The following is an 18,898-nucleotide window of genomic DNA, read 5'->3' on the forward strand; positions in this document are numbered from 1 at the left end:
TACAGAAGGTTACATAACTTAATATGCTTGCATGCCTGGAGCGAAGAGGCCCCATTTTCATGTTGGCAGGCGCCTATCCGACTAGGAATGCTCGAATCGGATAGAGCTTGCTGGCGAGCTAAATTTTGAACACCATTTTCGGTACTTTAAAACCCGTATTATGTGGTGAATTTTTTTTCTTGACAGGGAGCAAGCAATCACGCCCCTCGTCTCGGATTATTTTATGATTTAACACATTTTTCTTTTCTTTGATTTGAAGTGTCTATTATTCGCCCCTCAGACCGCAGGTTGGCTCTGTTCCTGTTTCGTCTTTGCTCAACTCCGTCCATTTCCCGTAATATCATTGTATTTTACATTAAGTTTTAAAAGAAGTAATTCATCTAAGATGTTCTACTAGATCTAGAATGTCCAATCTAAGAGTATTTCCTAGTACACACTTTGAAATTTCGCAAGCTAAAATGTTCTACTACTAGATTAAATTGAAAATGGCCAGCGCATGCATAAAAAGTACACAGTGTACAAATTAGCCAATGAACAAGGCCATATAAAATGTGTTAATAATAATAATAATAATAATAATATCATCGTGCTTAACAGCAAGGAGTAATTCATCTGAAGAGCATTTCCTATACACTTGGGAATTTCGCAAACAAAAATGTTCCACGGAGTACTAGTTTTCAAAAGAAAATTGAAAATGGCTAGCTCAGTCATAAACTTGGTACTATTCCCTAGTCCAACCGGCGACCATACATACACTGGTACACACATCCAACACGAGTGTTAGACTGATGACGTGATAAGGACCAGGACGTGGTCCTCCTCTATCCGTGCGTGCATGGATAAACATGCAGCACGTCGATCACGCCTCCACCCGCATAGTTAGGATCTGCAACAGCTCTCTGTTGCCGTGTGCGTGTGTGTGTGCTTCTCCCCCGATCCCCTTGTACTTCTTCTATAAATAGCACTGTACAAGATCGGTTTCATATCAAGTAATATACAGCAGTGCATATTTGCACTTTCTACCTGAGTATCTATTCTTACATGGTATCAGCTTAGATCGATCCTATGGCCGACGACGCAGGCAATGCCGCCGCCGCCACGGCCGGACTCGCGGCGCCCGCCCTCGACCCCACCACTGGCGCTCCTCTCGCCATCAACCCCGCCACGGCCGCCGCCCTTGGCGCTCCCCTGGCCGTGCCGCCCGCCATGGCTCTCCCTCAGGTTCCCCATGCCCCTGCTCCCATCTCGTTCTACATGCGCGGTGTTCAGATCCGCAACATTCTCCCCTTCACCCTTGATCTCTCCACTGGTTCCTACAACCAGTGGCGCACTCACATGGAGCTGGCCGTCGAGGAGTACGGCGTGCTCGACCATCTGACGGCGCCCGCGCCTGCCGCTCCTGACGCCGAATGGCGCACCGTCGACCTCATCCTGAAACGGTGGATCTACGGATCCATCTCTCGGGAGCTCACCGGCATGATCCTCGACACCACCAAGACGGCGCGCCAGCTCTACGTCGCCCTCGCCGAGATCTTCCTCAACAATCGTCGCCACCGCGCCGTCCACCTCACCTCGGATCTTCACGACCAGCGCCAGGGCAGCCTCGGCATCGCGCAGTACTGCGCGAGGATCAAGACGATCGCCGACGCCCTCCGCGACTGCGACCAGGCGCCGACCGACGAAACCCTCGTCACCGTGCTCACGCGCGGGCTTCATGAACGGCACCACGTCACCGGCAAGATCCTCCTCTCCAACTCTGGTCGCCTCACGTTCGACGACGCCCGCAACATGCTCCTCCTTGATGAGATGCAGGGCCGCGCCACCGATCGCGTCGCCTCGCAGTCCGCCCTGATCGCCCTTGGGCGCGGCGCTGGCGGGCCTCCTGGTGGCCACGGCGGAGGCGGCGCTCCTCCGCCCGCACCTGGCTTCCCTCGGCCTCCTGGCACTCATGGCGGCATCGGCACCTACGGCGCCAACTACGGCGCCCCGTCCTCGCCGTCTCCGAACCAGGGGAAGACGAAGCGCAAGCGCGTCACCAACAACGGCGGCTACACCACCTACGGCGCCGGCTCTCCTCAGGCCCCCGAGCAGCGCCCCTGGACCGGCTACGTCCAGGCCTGGCCGTACGCTGGCCCTCGTCTTCCAGGGCTGCTGGGCCCTCGCCCTCCTCAGGCTCTGACGGCTATGCACCCTCTCCCGCCGTACGCCGTGCCCTACCCAGGCCCGGCATATGCTGCTCCACCGTCCGTGCTCCAGCACCCGCTGTACCACGTCCCGCCACCGCCACCGCAGCAGCTGCTCTTCCCCGCGCCAGGACAGGCCTTCGGCACCAACCCTCCACCGGACTACATCCCGCCGCCGCAGCAGTACCACGTCGCCAACAACAACGGCGCCTCCACCAGCAACTCCTTCGAGCAGTCCGCACTCATCGGCGCCCTCAACGACCTCTCCATGCAAGGCCAGTCCGGTCCCTGGATCGCCGACTCCGGCGCTTCGGCGCACATGTCTGCCAACCAAGGTATTCTCACTTCCTCTCGACCTGTATCTCATATGGCACCGGTTATTGTTGGCAATGGAAGCACTCTACCTATCTCTCATCTAGGACATACTTCTATTTCTTCATCTGATCGTCCTCTACATCTCCAAAACGTTCTAGTCACTCCTAATATTGTCACCAATCTACTATCTGTTCGACGCTTTACCACTGACAATCTTTTATCCATGGAGTTTGATCCTTTTGGTGTTTCCGTGAAGGACCTGCGCACGGGAGCACTTCTTCTTCGCTGCAACAGTGATGGAGACCTGTACCCTCTCTTCTCGCCGGCGCCTGCTTCATCATCGTCGCCTCCCGTCGCCTACGTCGCAGCCTCCGCCGACTTATGGCACCGCCGGCTCGGTCATCCCGGCGTTTCAACATCTTTCAATGAGAATTTTCGTTGTAATAAGATGACCCGTACTTGCCGTGCTTGTCAGATGGGCAAGCATGTTAGATTACCCTTTAGTTCCTCCACTAGTTTCACTTCCGCTGCATTCACCCTGATACATTGCGATCTCTGGACCGCACCTTTTCCTAGTGTATCCGGCTTTAAATATTATTTGATCATTGTTGATGATTTCTCCCATTACATGTGGACTTATCCCATTCGTCTCAAATCTGATGTTCACTCTACTCTCTCTCACTTTCATGCCTTTGTACGTACCCATTTTCATATAAACATAGGTACTATCCAATGCGACAACGGCCGTGAGTTTGATAATACTGCAAATCGTTCCTTCTTCGCTCCCTTCGGCACCATCTTGCGATTCTCCTGCCCCTACACTTCTGCGCAAAACGGCAAGGCGGAACGTGCGATCCGGACCACCAATGACGTTCTCCGCACCATTCTTCTTCAAGCCTCTATGCCACCCGACTACTGGGCTGACGCTCTCCACACAGCTACACACCTTCTCAATCTTCGCCCAACAAAACCCCTTCATAATCAAACCCCTCACGCCGCCCTCTTCTCCCAACCTCCCACTTACGATCACCTCCGCGTTTACGGCTGCCTCTGTTTTCCCAACACTCTCGCCACCTCGCCACACAAGCTAGCACCTCGCTCTATTCCTTGCGTGTTCATTGGTTATGCTCCCGAGCACAAGGGATATCGCTGCCTTGATCGTACCACAGGCCGCGTCTACACTAGTCGCCACGTTACTTTCGACGAATCCGTCTTTCCCTTCGCCGTCGACCTCACACCTGACCACGCCGACTATGAGTTTGATCATGGCCCTGACCCAGATTCTACGGTGAACACCCTTCTTCCACCCCTTATACCCTATGCTCCTCCTGCCGCGCCTCCTGCCGCGCCAGAAAATTCCACCACGGCAGCCTGCCGTGCCCTCCAGCCCGCTCCCAACTCTGCCGCGGTCACCCCTCCTGCCGCGCCAAGTCCCCTCACTCCCGCGCCTAGCTCCTCTTCCTCTAGTGCCCACTCCTCTCCGCCACCGGCGCCATCCAAGTCCATTCCACCTAGAGTCTCTCGACCTGCCCAGCCTTCTTCTCATCCGATGGCTACAAGATCCCAACACGGCATTTTTCGTCCTCGACGTCTCTTCAATCTGGCCGCCACTCCTTCTCCCTCTCCCATTCCCTCAAATTACCGTGCCGCTCTCAATGATCCTCATTGGTCAGCCGCCATGCGCTCGGAATTCTCCGCTCTCCTCGACAACTCCACTTGGCAGCTCGTCCCTCGTCCCTCCGGCGCCAATGTAGTCTCGGGCAAATGGGTTTTTCGCCACAAGTTTCATTCCGATGGCACCCTTGCTCGCTATAAAGCTCGGTGGGTCGTCCGTGGGTTTTCTCAAGAACACGGCATCGATTACGACGAAACTTTCTCCCCCGTCGTTAAACCCAGCACCATTCGCATTATCCTCTCTCTCGCTGTCTCTTCTCACTGGCCCATCCATCAGTTAGACGTTAAAAACGCTTTTCTACACGGGAACTTGTCCGAGGTTGTCTATTGTCAGCAGCCAAAAGGTTTTGAGGATCCCTCCGCTCCCTCTCATGTATGTCTACTTCGCAAGTCTTTATACGGGCTTAAACAAGCCCCACGTGCGTGGTTCACTCGCTTTGCCACTTTCATTACCTCTGTTGGTTTCGTCGCATCTAAATCCGACACTTCGCTCTTTATCTTCCATTCTTCCTCCGCTGTTGCCTATCTCCTTCTCTACGTCGATGACATTGTTCTCACCGCCTCATCCGACGATTTCCTTTCAAAGATTATCTCTATCCTCAGCGCGGAGTTTTCCATGACTGACTTAGGGCCCCTTAGTCATTTCTTAGGTATTTCTGTTTCTCGCACCGGCCATGGCCTTCACCTTTCTCAGCGACAGTATGCTCTTGAGCTCATTGATAGGGCCGGTATGCATGACTGCAACCCTGTCAAAACTCCCATCGATTCTGGCTCCAAGCTCTCTCTACACGATGGTGATCTTCTTGATAACCCTACTCACTATCGCAGTCTTACCGGCGCCCTCCAGTACCTCACCCTTACTAGGCCCGAGATATCTTACGCTGTTCAGCAGGCATGCCTATTCATGCACGCTCCTCGCTCTTCTCATCTAAATCTCGTCAAACGAATTATCCGATATATCAAGGGCACACTAGATTTCGGTACCTCCATTACTCCTTCTTCCACTTCCTCCTTAGTCGCCTATTCCGACGCCGATTGGGCTGGATGTCCCGATACTCGGCGATCTACCTCTGGTTTCTGTGTTTTCCTCGGTGACAACCTTATATCTTGGTCTTCCAAACGCCAACTAACCGTGTCCAGGTCGAGCGCTGAAGCGGAGTACCGCGCTGTTGCACATGTTGTCGCTGAAAGCTGCTGGGTACGGAATCTACTACAGGAACTGCATTGCCCCATTAACAGGTCTACAGTCGTTTATTGCGACAATGTATCCGCTGTCTACTTGTCCGTCAACCCTGTTCAGCATCGGCGTACAAAACACATTGAGATTGACATCCACTTCGTCCGCGACAAAGTACAGATTGGTGAAGTCCGCGTTCTGCATATTCCGACGGCATCCCAATATGCCGATATCTTCACCAAAGGTCTTCCTACTGCTGCATTCATTGAGTTTCGCTCCAGTCTCACCGTCCAGGAACCTCCCGCTGACACTGCGGGGGGGTGTTAGACTGATGACGTGATAAGGACCAGGACGTGGTCCTCCTCTATCCGTGCGTGCATGGATAAACATGCAGCACGTCGATCACGCCTCCACCCGCATAGTTAGGATCTGCAACAGCTCTCTGTTGCCGTGTGCGTGTGTGTGTGCTTCTCCCCCGATCCCCTTGTACTTCTTCTATAAATAGCACTGTACAAGATCGGTTTCATATCAAGTAATATACAGCAGTGCATATTTGCACTTTCTACCTGAGTATCTATTCTTACAACGAGTATGTTGTACTCAGGCAAGTATTGCTCGCGTCCTTGGAGATTTATACGAGGGGAGATCGAATGTGGTGAGAGGGGCCTATTTATGCACTTCAATTGGTTGCTAACAAGGTCACTGGCAGCACTGTCGGCCATTTATCGATTCCAGGTAAGGTCTGCATGGAAAAGATGCATCTTGACGTTGTGATTTCATTCTCGGTGATCGGCTTGTAGTTTCGCTCAGCGTTTAAAATTTATTATATATTTCCTTAGGAGTAATTTTTTAAAAAATTTAACATTCGTAGACGAGTAGATCTACAATTTCCTAGAATATATATACTAGGGCGATGTAGATCTTTGTCTAAGAATGTCAAAATTAAAAACTTTGAGCATGGAAGTTGTGTGAAATAGTGAGGTGAGGCTACTTCTCGAAAAAAATTTGAAATGGTCGACCATGTGCGACACATTTTAGAAAATCTGTCTAAAAAAGTTTCAAAGGAAACACACCTTTACAAGAAGGTGATTCTAACAAAGGACAACCTGACTAAAAGAAGATGGACATGATGTACTAAATGTGTTTTTTGTGGTATAAAGAAAACAATTGACCATCTATTTATATCTTGTCAATTTTCTCGTTTAGTTTGAAGAGTAGTGCATTTTACTTTTAATATAACTCCACCCATGAACATAACAAATCTGTTTGGTAATTGGTTAAATATAATTGATAACAAAACAAAGAAACAAATCCGTATTGGGGTTTGTGCTTTAGTTTGGATAATTTGGAATTGTCGGAATGAGGTATTGTTCAATATGTGTGCTAATCCAAAAAAAAAATTACAGGTTATGCACATGGCGGCTTCTTTGATTCATCTATGGTCATATCTTCTCCCTGTGGAGCAGCGGAAACTTTTGGATGCCGGATGCAATCGTTTAATGGCGGTTGTTCGGACTATTTTCAACTAGGGTGGCTGGTTACACTCTAGACGCATTGGATATATCACATAGACTTTTTATAGCTTCATCTTTTTTTCCATTAGCTGATTTTTGCAGCCTCTTTGGTTGATCCATGAGTGGGATGTAATAGATATTATACTTTGTACTTTGAATTCTGTTTCAATAAAAAGGCTGTGTGCATCGATCAGATGCGGAGGCTGGGGCAGCTCCCATGTGGAAAAAAAAAACGAGAATAGATTCCTAACTTAGAAGTATCTTTTTCATGTAGAACTTATGATGAATCGAATCACCATTTGTAGACCGAAATAGAATTAAAATGATCTCGCATTAGAGAGAGAAAGGTTACATACTCTTTCACTCTCGCCGGCGCCTATCCGACTAGGGACGCTCGAACGGAACAGAACATGCATCACGCCCCTCGTCTCTCTGATCCTGGCTCACGAGTCACTACTCACGCCCCTCAGGCCGCAGGTTGGATCTGTTCCCGTTTCGTCTCTGCTCAACTCCGGCTGATGCCGCCACCCACCGGCATCATCTCCGGGCTCCCCTCGGACTCCTCTACCCATTCTCCGCCGACTCCTTACCTTCCCGCTCCGGCCACCCGGGTTCCCCGGTGCGGCCGCTCGGTGACCTTGGGCGTTGCCGACCGGGCGTCCCTAATCTAATGTCCGACGTTAGGGCATGCTCAATAGTTTAGACAGCCATCGACTGTAGCATCCATTCATGTCACCTATAGACGGTTCTGTAGACAGCTTGTGCAATGGGATTGTATTTTCAGGTGTCTATAAAAGCAACCGACAATTGAGTTCGTGGAGGGCAGGGTAGAGAAGTTGTACCTTTGTTTATCGACACCCTATGGTACTGTTATATTGTGATCCAAATTCATATACTAAAGGGAGGCTAACTTCTGACGAGCCCCGCGGTACGGATCGTTTCCACCGTCTATATATTTTCCCTGTAAACCGCCGCTAGGGTTTCATCGCATCATTGTACACCCACGGCGTTTGTAAACACCACCGAAATAGTGAAGTTTTTGCTGGCTGGCGCCCGTGGTTTTTTCCCTTGTGTGTTGCAAGGGTTTTCCACGTTAAAATCTCGTGTCCCCTGCAGTGTTTTACTTTTCGTTCTTCTTTATTGTGCATCTCGATTATAACAAGTGGTATCAGAGCCCGTGTTCTTTGGATTTAGGGTTTATGAGATGTCGTCTCTGAAGTTCGATCTACCGCAGCTGGACTACACCACGAGATTTGCTTTGTGGCAAGTGAAGATGAGGGCGATTCTCGCCCAATCTTCAGATCTGGATGAAGCGATCGATGCTTTCGGCGAGAAAGCGAATAATATTCTGTCTAATAATATTCTGCAGGAAGTGCTGCAGGAGAAAACCACCGCCGAGTTATGGGTCAAACTAGAGTAGATCTGTTTGTCCAAGGATCTCACGGGCAGATTGCACGTGAAGATGAAGCTGTTCTCGCATAAGTTGCAAGAGGGAGGTTCAGTAATGAATCACCTATCTTCCTGGAAAGAGATTGTTTCTGATTTGCAGTCTATAGAAGTTAAGTATGAGGATGAGGATTTAGGTCTTCTTCTTTTATGCTCACTGCCTAATTCTTTCAGTAATTTTCGTGACACCATATTATTGAGCCGCGACAAACTAACACTCGCGGAAGTTTATGATGCTCTCCAACAAAAGGAGAAAATGAAATCTATGGTGCAGGCTGAAAGTTCGTCCTCCAAGGCGGAGGCATTAGAGGTCCGTGGCAGGCCTGAGCAGCGAGGTAACTACTACCACAACAACAGAGATAAGAGCAAGGGCGACAGAGGTCGCTCAAAGTCCAAAGGACGTGACAAGTTCTGCAGGTATTGTAAGAAATCTAACCACAATATTGATGATTGTTGGAAGCTGCAGAACAAGGAGAAAAGGAACGGAACTTACCAACCGAAAATAATGATGGTAATGGTAAGGCTACCGTTGTCACCGGTAAGGGTGAGGCTGCTGTTGTTGCTGGTAGTGATAGTTCTGATGGAGATTGCTTAGCTGTCTTGGCTGCATGTGTTTCACGTGATGATGAATGGATTCTTGATACTGCATGTTCGTTTCATATTTGCTGTAACAAAGATTGGTTCAGTTCTTATGAGTCTGTGCAGAGTGGAGATTTTGTGCGTGTGGGGAATGATAACCAGTGCAGCATTGTTGGCATTGGTTCTGTTCAGATCAAGACCCATGATGGGATGACACGCACGTTGACAGGAGTGAAACACATACCCTCCATGGCGAGGAATTTGATCTCTTTGAGTACCCTTGATTGTGACGGATACAAGTACAAAGGTGGGAACAAACTTTTGAAGGTATCATCAGGTTCTCTCATTATTATGATTGGTGATATGAATTCTGTGAAATTATATGTCCTTAGAGGTAGCACTTTGCCTGGTATTGCTGCTGCTGTTAGTTCTGATGAATCTAGTAAGACTAACCTTTGGCATAAGCGTCTTGGACATATGAGTGAGCTTGGCATGGCAGAATTGGCAAAGAGAGAGCTAATTGATGGCTGCGATTTTGGTAAGCTTGAGTTCTGTGAGCACTGCATCTTTGGTAAGCATAAAAGAGTAAAATTTAATGCTTCCGTTCATACCACCAAAGGCATTTTAGATTATGTACACGCTGATGTTTGGGGTCCGTCCCGTAGAACTTCTAATGGTGGTGCTAATTACATGCTTACTATTATTGATGATTACTCAAGGAAAGTGTGGCCATATTTCCTGAAACATAAATCTGATGTTTTTAATGCTTTTAAGAAGTGGAAAGTTATGGTAGAAACCCAAACTAAAAAGAAGGTTAAGATACTCCGTACTGACAATGGTATGGAATTTTGTTCAAATGAATTTGATGAGTTTTGCAGCAATGATGGGATGGTAAGACATCATACCATTCCGTACACCCCTCAACAGAATGGCGTGGCTGAACGCATGAACAGGACCATTATTTCGAGGGCTCGCTGCATGTTGTCTAATGCAAAGATGCATAGAGGTTTTAGGCTGAAGCAGCCTCCACCGCATGTTATCTCATCAACAGGTCACCTTCTGTTCTACTTGATAAGAAAACTCCAATTGAGGTATGGTCTGGTTCACCTGCTGATTATTCAGATTTGAGAGTTTTCGGTTGCACTGCTTACGCTCATGTTGATAATGGAAAGTTGGAGCCAAGGGCTATTAAGTGCATCTTCCTTGGTTATGGTTCAGGAGTTAAGGCATATAGATTATGGAATCCTGAAACTAAGAAAATTGTGTTGAGCAGGAATGTCGTTTTTAATGAGGCGGTTATGTTTAATGATAGTCCGTCTACTGGTATTTCTGATGCTATTGATTCTCCTGATGTTTCTGATGATGAGCAGCACAGAATTTGCGTGCAGGTGGAGCACGCAAAGGAGAATGAAAATGTGGTTCCTGAAACCAACAATGATGATAATGATGTTCCACCTTCACCATTTTTTGTTCAGCGAAAAGGACGGTCTATTGCTGCTGACCGCCCTAAGAGAAATATTACACCTCCTACCCGATTAATTCAAGAATGTGATATTGTTGTTTATGCTTTGAGTTGTGCTGAACAGGTGGAGCATGATATTGAACCAGCTACATATACTGAAGCCATTGCTTCAGTTGATAAAGAGAAGTGGGTAGGTGCGATGCAAGAAGAGATGCAATCGCTTGAGAAGAATGGCACATGGGATGTTGTGCACTTGCCTAAACAAAAGAAGGCTGTCCGCTGCAAGTGGATATTTAAAAGAAAGGAAAGTTTGTCTCCTAATGAGCCTCCACGGTTTAAGGCAAGGTTAGTAGCAAAAGGTTTCAGTCAAATTCCAGGTGTTGATTATAATGATGTATTCTCCCCGGTTGTGAAGCATAGTTCTATTCGTGCTTTCTTTGGTATTGTTGCTATGCATGATCTTGAGCTTGAGCAGCTAGATGTAAAGACTGCTTTCGCATGGTGAGTTGGAGGAGGAGATATATATGGACCAACCCGAAGGTTATGTTGTGCCTGGTAAGGAGGATCTTGTTTGCAAATTAAAGAGGTCCCTTTATGGTCTGAGAAGCGATCGCCACGACAGTGGTATAAAAGGTTTGATTCATTTATGCTTACACATGGTTTTGAGAGATCTCAGTATGATAGCTGTGTGTATATCAAGTTTGTTAATGGATCACCTATTTATTTGCTGCTATATGTTGATGATATGTTGATTGCTGCCAAGAGCATGAAAGAGATCACTATTTTAAAGAATCAATTAAGTAGTGAGTTTGAGATGAAGGATCTTGGTCCTGCTAAGAAAATACTAGGCATGGAAATTAAAAGGGACAGAAAGTCTAGTTTGTTGTTTCTTAGTCAGGAAAAGTACATTGAGAAAGTTCTTCATCGTTTTAATATGCATGATGCAAAGTCAGTTACTACTCCTATTGCTTCTCATTTCAAGTTGTCAGCTTTGCAATGTCCTAACTCTGAAGATGATATTGAGTACATGTCTCGAGTTCCCTATTCTAGTGCTGTTGGTTCCTTGATGTATGCCATGGTTTGTTCACGTCCTGATCTGTCATATGCTATGAGTTTGGTCAGTCGATACATGGCTAATCCTGCTAAAGAACATTGGAAAGCTGTTCAGTGGATTTTTAGGTACCTTCGCGGCACATCAAAAGCTTGCTTGAGGTTTGGCAGGATTGGTGAGGGGCTCGCCGGATATGTGGATTCAGATTATGCTGGCGATTTGGATAACAGAAGGTCCCTCACAGGTTATGTGTTTACTGTTGGTGGATGTGCTGTTAGTTGGAAGGCTACTTTGCAGGATGCTGTTGCACAATCTAGTACTGAGGCTGAGTACATGGCTATTGCTGAGGCAGGGAAAGAGGCTCTTTGGCTAAAAGGTTTATATGCTGACCTTTGTGGAGATAATTCTTGCATTAAATTGTTCAGTGACAGTCAAAGTGCTATTTATCTTACTAAAGATCAGATGTTCCATGAGAGGACAAAGCACATTGATATTAAGTACCACGCAATCAGAGATGTGGTTGCAAAAGGTAAAGTGAAGGTATGCAAGATTAGTACTCATGATAATCCTGCTGATATGATGACTAAGCCTGTTCCTGTGTCCAAGTTTGAGCTTTGCTCAAGCTTGGTTGGTATAACTGTTTAGTCCAAGTGGCTATTGGCGCCAGCAAAGTGTTTTCTTTGTTGATTCAGGTGATTGTTGAAGTTCATGCTACAAGGAATTTGTCTCAAGGTGGAGTTTGTTATATTGTGATCCAAATTCATATACTAAAGGGAGTCTAACTTCTGACGAGCGGAGCGAGACCCGTCGCCGGAGGCTTGGGCCGAAATAGTGAAGTTTTAGGCACCGTCTATATATTTTCCCTGTAAGCCGTCGCTAGGGTTTCATCGCATCATTGTACACCCACGACGTTTGTAAACACCACCGAAATAGTGAAGTTTTTGCTGGCTGGCGCCCGTGGTTTTTTCCCTTGTGTGTTGCAAGGGTTTTCCACGTTAAAATCTCGTGTCCCCTGGAGTGTTTTACTTTTCGTTCTTCATTATTGTGCATCTCGATTATAACAGGTAGAACGGGGAAACAACTGTCTATAGCCAGTGATATTTACGCCAATAGACTGTCTGCCGAGTTGTAGACGACCAAGTTCTCTCTCCTTGTTTTCTCACGTCCACCTCAGCCAAAATCTTGCGTGGAAGTCCTTACAGATAGCTGATGCTGGACGATTGTACATGCCCTTAGGGAAGGGTCCGGGACGGAGCAGTTGCGCGATGCCGAACGAGTTGAGGATCCGTTGGAGACCTCTTTTCCCACACTCCTGTTGGGCAGTTTTGCCAGGTGGTTTCCGAGTGTGATTCCGTTCCGTCTCCCCCTCCGAGAGCCTTGAAATGCCGACCACCGATCGGGAGATCCAGACACAGAATAGCAAAGCGGCTCCATGGGGCAGAAGTCGTATTACATCAACGTGTCTCAATGCGGATCTAAATAAACTATAAACAGCAACAAACACAAATCTTCAAGCAGAAACAAAATCCAACGCTGGAGCACGTGACTAAGACATAAGCTATGTCTCAGCTAGCTGAAACTTATCAATTATGATAAAAAAATTATGTACTCATATCTTTGCAATCTCCTACAGTCCTAGTGCAGTATCAATAGCTTTATTAATTGTTCTAGTTTAGGTTCAGCTTAAAACCAGGATTTGTGAAACAAGTCCCGCACGCTATTATCCGTGAAGAATTTGACTCTGTCGAATCAAATGCTGAACTTGTCCACTTGTGCGTGCAGGAAATATGGCATCATATACGCTCCCTAATGCCGATGCGAGACGCTGCCAAGGCTGCCTGTGTGTCTCGCGCCTTCCTTCACTCCTGGAGATGCCATCCCAATCTCAACTTCGACATGAGAACAATGTGCTCAAACAAAATTTTACTTAGGTTGGCACGGGCCTATAATGATAATAAAAGAGATAGGACAGAGTATAACAACAATATTGGCAAAGTTCTGTCAAACCACAGACGCGCTGGTGTGAAGACACTCAAGCTTCACTTCCACGGCCCTTTCAATACCAAATCTTATAATCGTCTCAGTAGTTGGCTTCAAATTGCTATTACACCAGTCCTGGAAGAACTTGCCCTTAATCTGGTGTTAGAGAATTCAAAGTATGACTTCCCTTGCTCACTTTTATCTGACGGGAGTGGAAACACGATTCGGCATCTGCACCTTGGTAATTGTGTCTTACGTCCCATAGTTAACCTTAGTTTGAGATGCCTGACGGAGCTGCATCTGCGTAGTGTGCGTGTAACCAGGGATGAGTTATGGCGCCTTCTTTCCAATTCATTTGCCCTGGAAATTTTGATACTCAAAGAATGTCAAGATATAATTTGCCTCCAGATACCTTGCCATATGCAGCGGTTGAGCTACCTGGAGGTGTCTGAATGCTGTAGACTTAAACTTATAGAGAATAAAGCTCCAAATATCTCCAGCTTTGATTTTAAGGGTGGTGAAATACAACTCTCGCTTGGAGAGGCGTTGCAAGTGAAGAAGCTCAAGTTGAACCATTGGTGTGCTATCAGTTATGCTATCGACGAGCTTGCATCCAGTGTGCCAAATCTTGAGGCTCTCACTTATGGTCTTCTCGTGAGGAGGTATGGTCTTGCATTTCAGCCTTTTCAGGTGATAAATATGTTCTTCACGGTAGCCATATCTTGGAATATAATTAATCTGAGACATGTCAATGCAGATTGTCAATGCACCGATGGTACCAAGCAAATTCCTCCACCTCAAGGTCTTGAGTATTTCTGTTCAAAGTTGGATCCACATGTGGGAATATGATTTTTTATCTTTGGTTTCTTTCCTTGATGCTTCTCCTTCCTTGGAGACTTTTGACTTGTCTGTAAGTCGATGTTTATCCTGCTAGGGTTATTTAATAACCGTCGTGGAATCATTTACTCAAATAGCTTAGCCCTTTATCTTCAGGTACCAGTCCATCAAGGTATGACTGGATTATTGGAGACCCCTCAACTCTGAGGAAAATGCCGGAACGCCACCATGACAAGCTTATGACTGTGAGGATCACGGGTTTTTGCTGCCAAAAGAGCCTGGTTGAGCTGACACGCCATATTCTAGAGAGTGCACGGTCACTGAAGCGCCTTACATTAACCACTATTGATGAGGATTACCTGCTCTATGGCGGCCACAACCGTTTCAGGAAATGCCCTGCCCTGGACAAGGAGTTTATCAGGGAGGCGCGCAAGTCTAACATGGCTGTGAAGACGTACATTGAGGGGAAAGTTCCCTCTACAGTTCAGTTAGAGGTTTTTAAGCCTTGCAGCCAGTGTCATGCTTTGTGAAATTTAGAGGTCGAAGTATTGTAGTTCCTGACCCCAATGTTCATTTGTGTAGTTCTAGTTGTGATGCCCTTTTGCTTCTTACATACGCAAGTTACCAGAGCTGTCCAATGTTTGGTGGTCTGTGATAGTACATTCTTAGTATGTATTAGTAGCTACATTGTCCAATGTACGCATTTTTTATGGAGGCACTGCCATTGATCATTGATGTGAACTTTTCTGAAAATACTCCTAGTGAAATTTGTATGAGATAATTTAAACTAAAACTTACTGATGGAAGGCTGGCAAGTCAGATTCTTGAAAATAAAGTTTTAGATCAAGTAATGTTTTTTCTTCTACTACAGTTTTTAGTATTTCACTTATGACATGCGCACCAGTGTAAATAAAATTATGCCAGGCGGGTCCACAACTTTTACTGCTGTATGGTACGTAACTTATCCAGGGAAAGTAGCCGGATGCCGATCGTAGGATCATATGATCATGATATGGTAGCTTACAATAAGGTTCTTCTAATTTTTTTTTTGTTGTGAAAATAAATACTCAAAGCTTGATTATGTTTCCTGAGAAATAAAACGAACGCTCAGGAAACGTGTTAGTATGGTTACAGGTGAATGGTGGTGGTGGCTTGCCAGCAGGAAATTGTTGTTCTTTGGAAAAGGAGGGGAATTCCCGGCCTCTGCATTGCATAGCCAGGGATACCTAGAGCTGAGGTACGTTACTGCTATCATTAGCCGGCTATATATAGGCCTGAGGCTAAATCTACGAGGCTAAATCTGCTCGAGAACTCTTTCTAATTCGCCGTTCAATCATCAGATAGCCGGGCGTGGTGCTGAGAAGTTTGCACTGCAACGGAGCCATCAGCCGGTTAACAATATGGAGTCGTCACGTGGGTCCTCGGCTGCCGCTGCCGTCCTCGTCCTTCTGCTTCTCCTTGTGACCACCGGTGAGTAGCAAATCTCCCATGATACACTAGGATTTGCTTCATTATATATGTCAGGCATACCATATGCATCCGCGTAGGCTGCATGATTCCTCTCATTTATGTTTATTTGTTTATCACATTCGTTAATCTGATTGCAAACGTACATGTGACCGATGTCGTGGTGTCAGAATTTGATTTTGCATATATATAAATTTGAATACCACAAACTACACCCTTGGGGAAATTGCAGGATATTTTTTTTTGTTCTTTGAAAGATCTGGCAATTGCCTGTTTTTCATATATCAGCAGACAACAAAAGACACACATGCCACAAGGGCAACACAATAACCGAAGATTGAATGTAGAAGAGGAGAAACAAAAGACCAAGATCAACATGAGCGATCTCTCTCAAGGTGGTAACTGCAAGGGATGCCATGCCACAACGAATTCTCCGATTGATTGGCATGGAAACATTGTACGACGTACAAACTTCTTTCGTTCAAGCTTGTTCTGAAATTATTACACTTGGGAATCCAGTACTCCTCTAGAATTTTAAACTTGTTTTTTCAAACATATACGGCCTCCATAAACATACTCATTTTATTTATATACAATGGGTGGTAAATTTTTGGCATCCCTGCACCCGAAGATGCAAGCTGTCAACATTGTTTGAGAAGATTACAAGTAGCATATGGACACTAAAATCCAAATGGTATGTCTTCAAAGGTGCAGTTTGTAGTGAACCAACTCCTCGGTTGAATTAATAAAAAACACTATATTTTTCGAAAAATACTTTTGTTTTCTTTGTGTCCAATGAATAAATGTATCTCTGTGTCCTATCACTAATGTAAAACCACATTAATTGTTTGTATATTTCTAAAATATATGTACGAAAACATGGATATAAGTCTTTTATTTCAAATGTTATCTCTAATTAATAAGATGCAATAGAATACCAAATAAACTGAATACAGAAGGGAAATTATCTATTTTCAGAGGGTAGCTTCAACTAGCTGATTAAAGGAATTTAGATAAACAATTGGTAGTTAGATTTTACAAGAAATACAACATTATTTCAAATGAAACATTGTTTTACTTGTGCAACTACAACTCTTTTCCAAACAAACATAAGTATTTTTGGCATCTAGGCTTTAAATAGGCGAGACAACTTCCTTTTATGTGAAAAAGGTTGATGATGTGTGTTCGTCTTGTATCTCTTCTTTGTCAGACGTGGTTACAGCTCAGGCTAAGAAAAAGGTGTGCGCAAAGATGAGTGCCCAGTTCAAGGGGGCTTGCATCTTTAAAGTGAACTGTGAACAGCAATGCAAGAAGGAGGGGTTGCCTCGGGGCCAGTGTATTGGCTTCCGCTGCACATGCGGTGACCATGGATGTTGGACAAGTTAAAAAGTATTAAAAATGCATATTCTTAGCTTAACAAATTTTAAGACGATTTAAACAAGAAGACGCAGTTACTTGGTCAAAATATTGTATTGCTTTGGGATTAAATTATACTATATAGCTATGTTGCTTCTATTCATCAGTGTGTGTCGTCCAAAATTTGTGCATAAATAGAGTAAAAGGGTGGCGAACAAACTATTAAGTTAAACCGTCTAGACCATTGTATTCTCTGGAGATAGTTCTTTTTTCTTTCTGTCCCCGTTAATTGAAGGTATCTTTGTCTTGTCTATTACTGTAAAGTTGTATCCATTGTTATTTGTTTCTTTTTCTTTAAACATGGTTATAGATCATCTCGTAAAACAGAACAAGAAAACACTTGGCAGGTAGATTTCACTTGTCAATTACTGAGATATACACAAAAATCATTGTAGTTGTACTCCAAACAAGCATACATATAAGAAAAACCTAAGTATATACAACGAAAATCTTTTTATTTAACATATCTAGCCATATAACTAGCTCTTCTCCAAACACATATTTACTTTAACATCTAGCCATACAACTATGGGAAATATTTTCCATCACTAGATATATGTGGAAAAAGTTGCTGATATGTGCTTGTGTTGTAACTCTTCTTGATCAGAGGTGGTTACATCCCAGGCCTACGGGAGAAAGGTGTGCTCAAAGCCGAGTGGCAAGTTCAATGGTCCGTGCCTCTTTAGAGTCGACTGTGTACTAGACTGCAAGAAGGAAGGATTCCCTCGGGGCCGTTGCAGCAAATTTGCAGGCAAATGCTTATGCAGCCATCAGGGATGCCCTTATTAGTTTAAGAAAGACAATTTAAAGTTGTCTATCGCTATGAAGTTGTATGCATTGTTTATCTATTTCTTTATTTAAAAATCATGGTTACAAAGGATCCCGTAAACCAAAACAAACAATTACCTTTGGCATGTAGATTTTACGTGCCAATTATGAGATATACAGAGTAAAAAAATCGTTGCAGTTGTACTCCAGTGAAGCATATGTATGTCTAATAAAAACACAGGTACATAAAAAAATCAACGTCTTTAGCGACTGCTGCTCATCTCCAAACAAACATTTGTATTTAAACATCTAGCCATGCAACTAGGCGAAATATTTCCCAACACTAGATGTATGTTGAAAAAGTTGTTGATATGTGGTTGTGTTGTAACTCTTCTTTGTCAGAGGTGGTTACATCGCAGGCCTACGAGAGAAAGGTGTGCTCAAAGCCGAGCGCCCGGTACTGGGGTCCATGCTTCTTTCATTTTTCGCGAAAACGCGAAAGCATTGCGTTTCGATGCATTGATAGAAAAGAAGGTTATATGTACAAGTACCCTAAAGGACACACCCCGACATACAACTCAACCCAAGAAAAACTAGTCTAGGGGAGGAGCTGACGGACACCCCGGGCTCCCGCGTCCGCCCAAAGCCGCGCATCGGACCTAATGTCGTTGAATAGGGACGTCACCGAAGGCCGCGCATCGTCGAAGACCGCCGCATTTCGGTGTTTCCAAATCCACCACGCCGTAAGCATGATAATCGACGAAGTTCCTTTGCGCAGTTGGCGGGGGGCGGTCCGCACAGCCTGCGACCACCACTCCGCGAAGTCACCCTCCACCGTGGGAGGACCTGAGGTGGATCGGATCCACGAGAGGACCTCAAACCACACCATCCTGGAGAAAGAGCACCCAGTGAGCAGGTGCACCATGGTCTCCACAGCCTGATCGCACAGCGGGCATGTAGGCGCATGCTTCTTTCATGTGGACTGCTGTTGACCACCAAAACCCATCGATGAGTAGCGACGGGCAACAC

At 45.6% G+C, this 18,898-nt stretch overlaps 2 protein-coding genes and 2 long non-coding RNA genes across 4 annotated transcripts; all 4 read left to right on the plus strand.

The window, feature by feature from the left end:
• Window positions 1-786: 786 nt before the first annotated feature.
• Window positions 787-3,122, plus strand: LOC127302320 (uncharacterized). Its single transcript, XM_051332748.2, has 2 exons — window positions 787-2,518; window positions 2,755-3,122. The coding sequence occupies exons 1-2, from the start codon at window positions 1,066-1,068 to the stop codon at window positions 2,793-2,795; spliced, it is 1,494 nt and encodes a 497-aa protein (XP_051188708.1). The 5' UTR covers window positions 787-1,065; the 3' UTR covers window positions 2,796-3,122.
• Window positions 3,123-5,674: 2,552 nt separating this feature from the next.
• On the plus strand, window positions 5,675-7,056 carry LOC127302321 (uncharacterized). Its single transcript, XR_007852821.1, has 2 exons — window positions 5,675-6,084; window positions 6,756-7,056. It is a non-coding gene; the product is annotated as an uncharacterized lncRNA (long non-coding RNA).
• Window positions 7,057-8,136: 1,080 nt separating this feature from the next.
• LOC127302322 (uncharacterized) lies at window positions 8,137-15,030 on the plus strand. Its single transcript, XM_071821097.1, has 4 exons — window positions 8,137-8,268; window positions 13,184-14,071; window positions 14,139-14,156; window positions 14,356-15,030. Exons 1-4 carry the CDS (start codon window positions 8,137-8,139, stop codon window positions 14,746-14,748), a joined length of 1,431 nt encoding a protein of 476 aa, XP_071677198.1. The 3' UTR covers window positions 14,749-15,030.
• Window positions 15,031-15,532: 502 nt separating this feature from the next.
• On the plus strand, window positions 15,533-18,141 carry LOC127302323 (uncharacterized). The gene is made up of 2 exons (XR_007852822.2): window positions 15,533-15,688; window positions 17,709-18,141. It is a non-coding gene; the product is annotated as an uncharacterized lncRNA (long non-coding RNA).
• Window positions 18,142-18,898: the final 757 nt, after the last annotated feature.

Source organism: Lolium perenne, chromosome 5 (genome assembly GCF_019359855.2).
Source record: "Lolium perenne isolate Kyuss_39 chromosome 5, Kyuss_2.0, whole genome shotgun sequence".
In the NCBI taxonomy this organism is placed as follows: Eukaryota; Viridiplantae; Streptophyta; class Magnoliopsida; order Poales; family Poaceae; genus Lolium; species Lolium perenne.

What these genes read in the sequence shown, in the direction of transcription:
- LOC127302320 (XM_051332748.2), top strand. Translation starts at nt 1,066, where the DNA reads ATGGCCGACGACGCAGGCAATGCCGCCGCCGCCACGGCCGGACTCGCG. An exon ending in GCACATGTCTGCCAACCAAG is followed by an intron (nt 2,519 to 2,754) that starts GTATTCTCACTT and finishes GTTTCCGTGAAG; the next exon opens with GACCTGCGCACGGGAGCACT.
- LOC127302322 (XM_071821097.1), top strand. Translation starts at nt 8,137, where the DNA reads ATGAGGGCGATTCTCGCCCAATCTTCAGATCTGGATGAAGCGATCGAT. An exon ending in AAACCACCGCCGAGTTATGG is followed by an intron (nt 8,269 to 13,183) that starts GTCAAACTAGAG and finishes TTGTGCGTGCAG; the next exon opens with GAAATATGGCATCATATACG.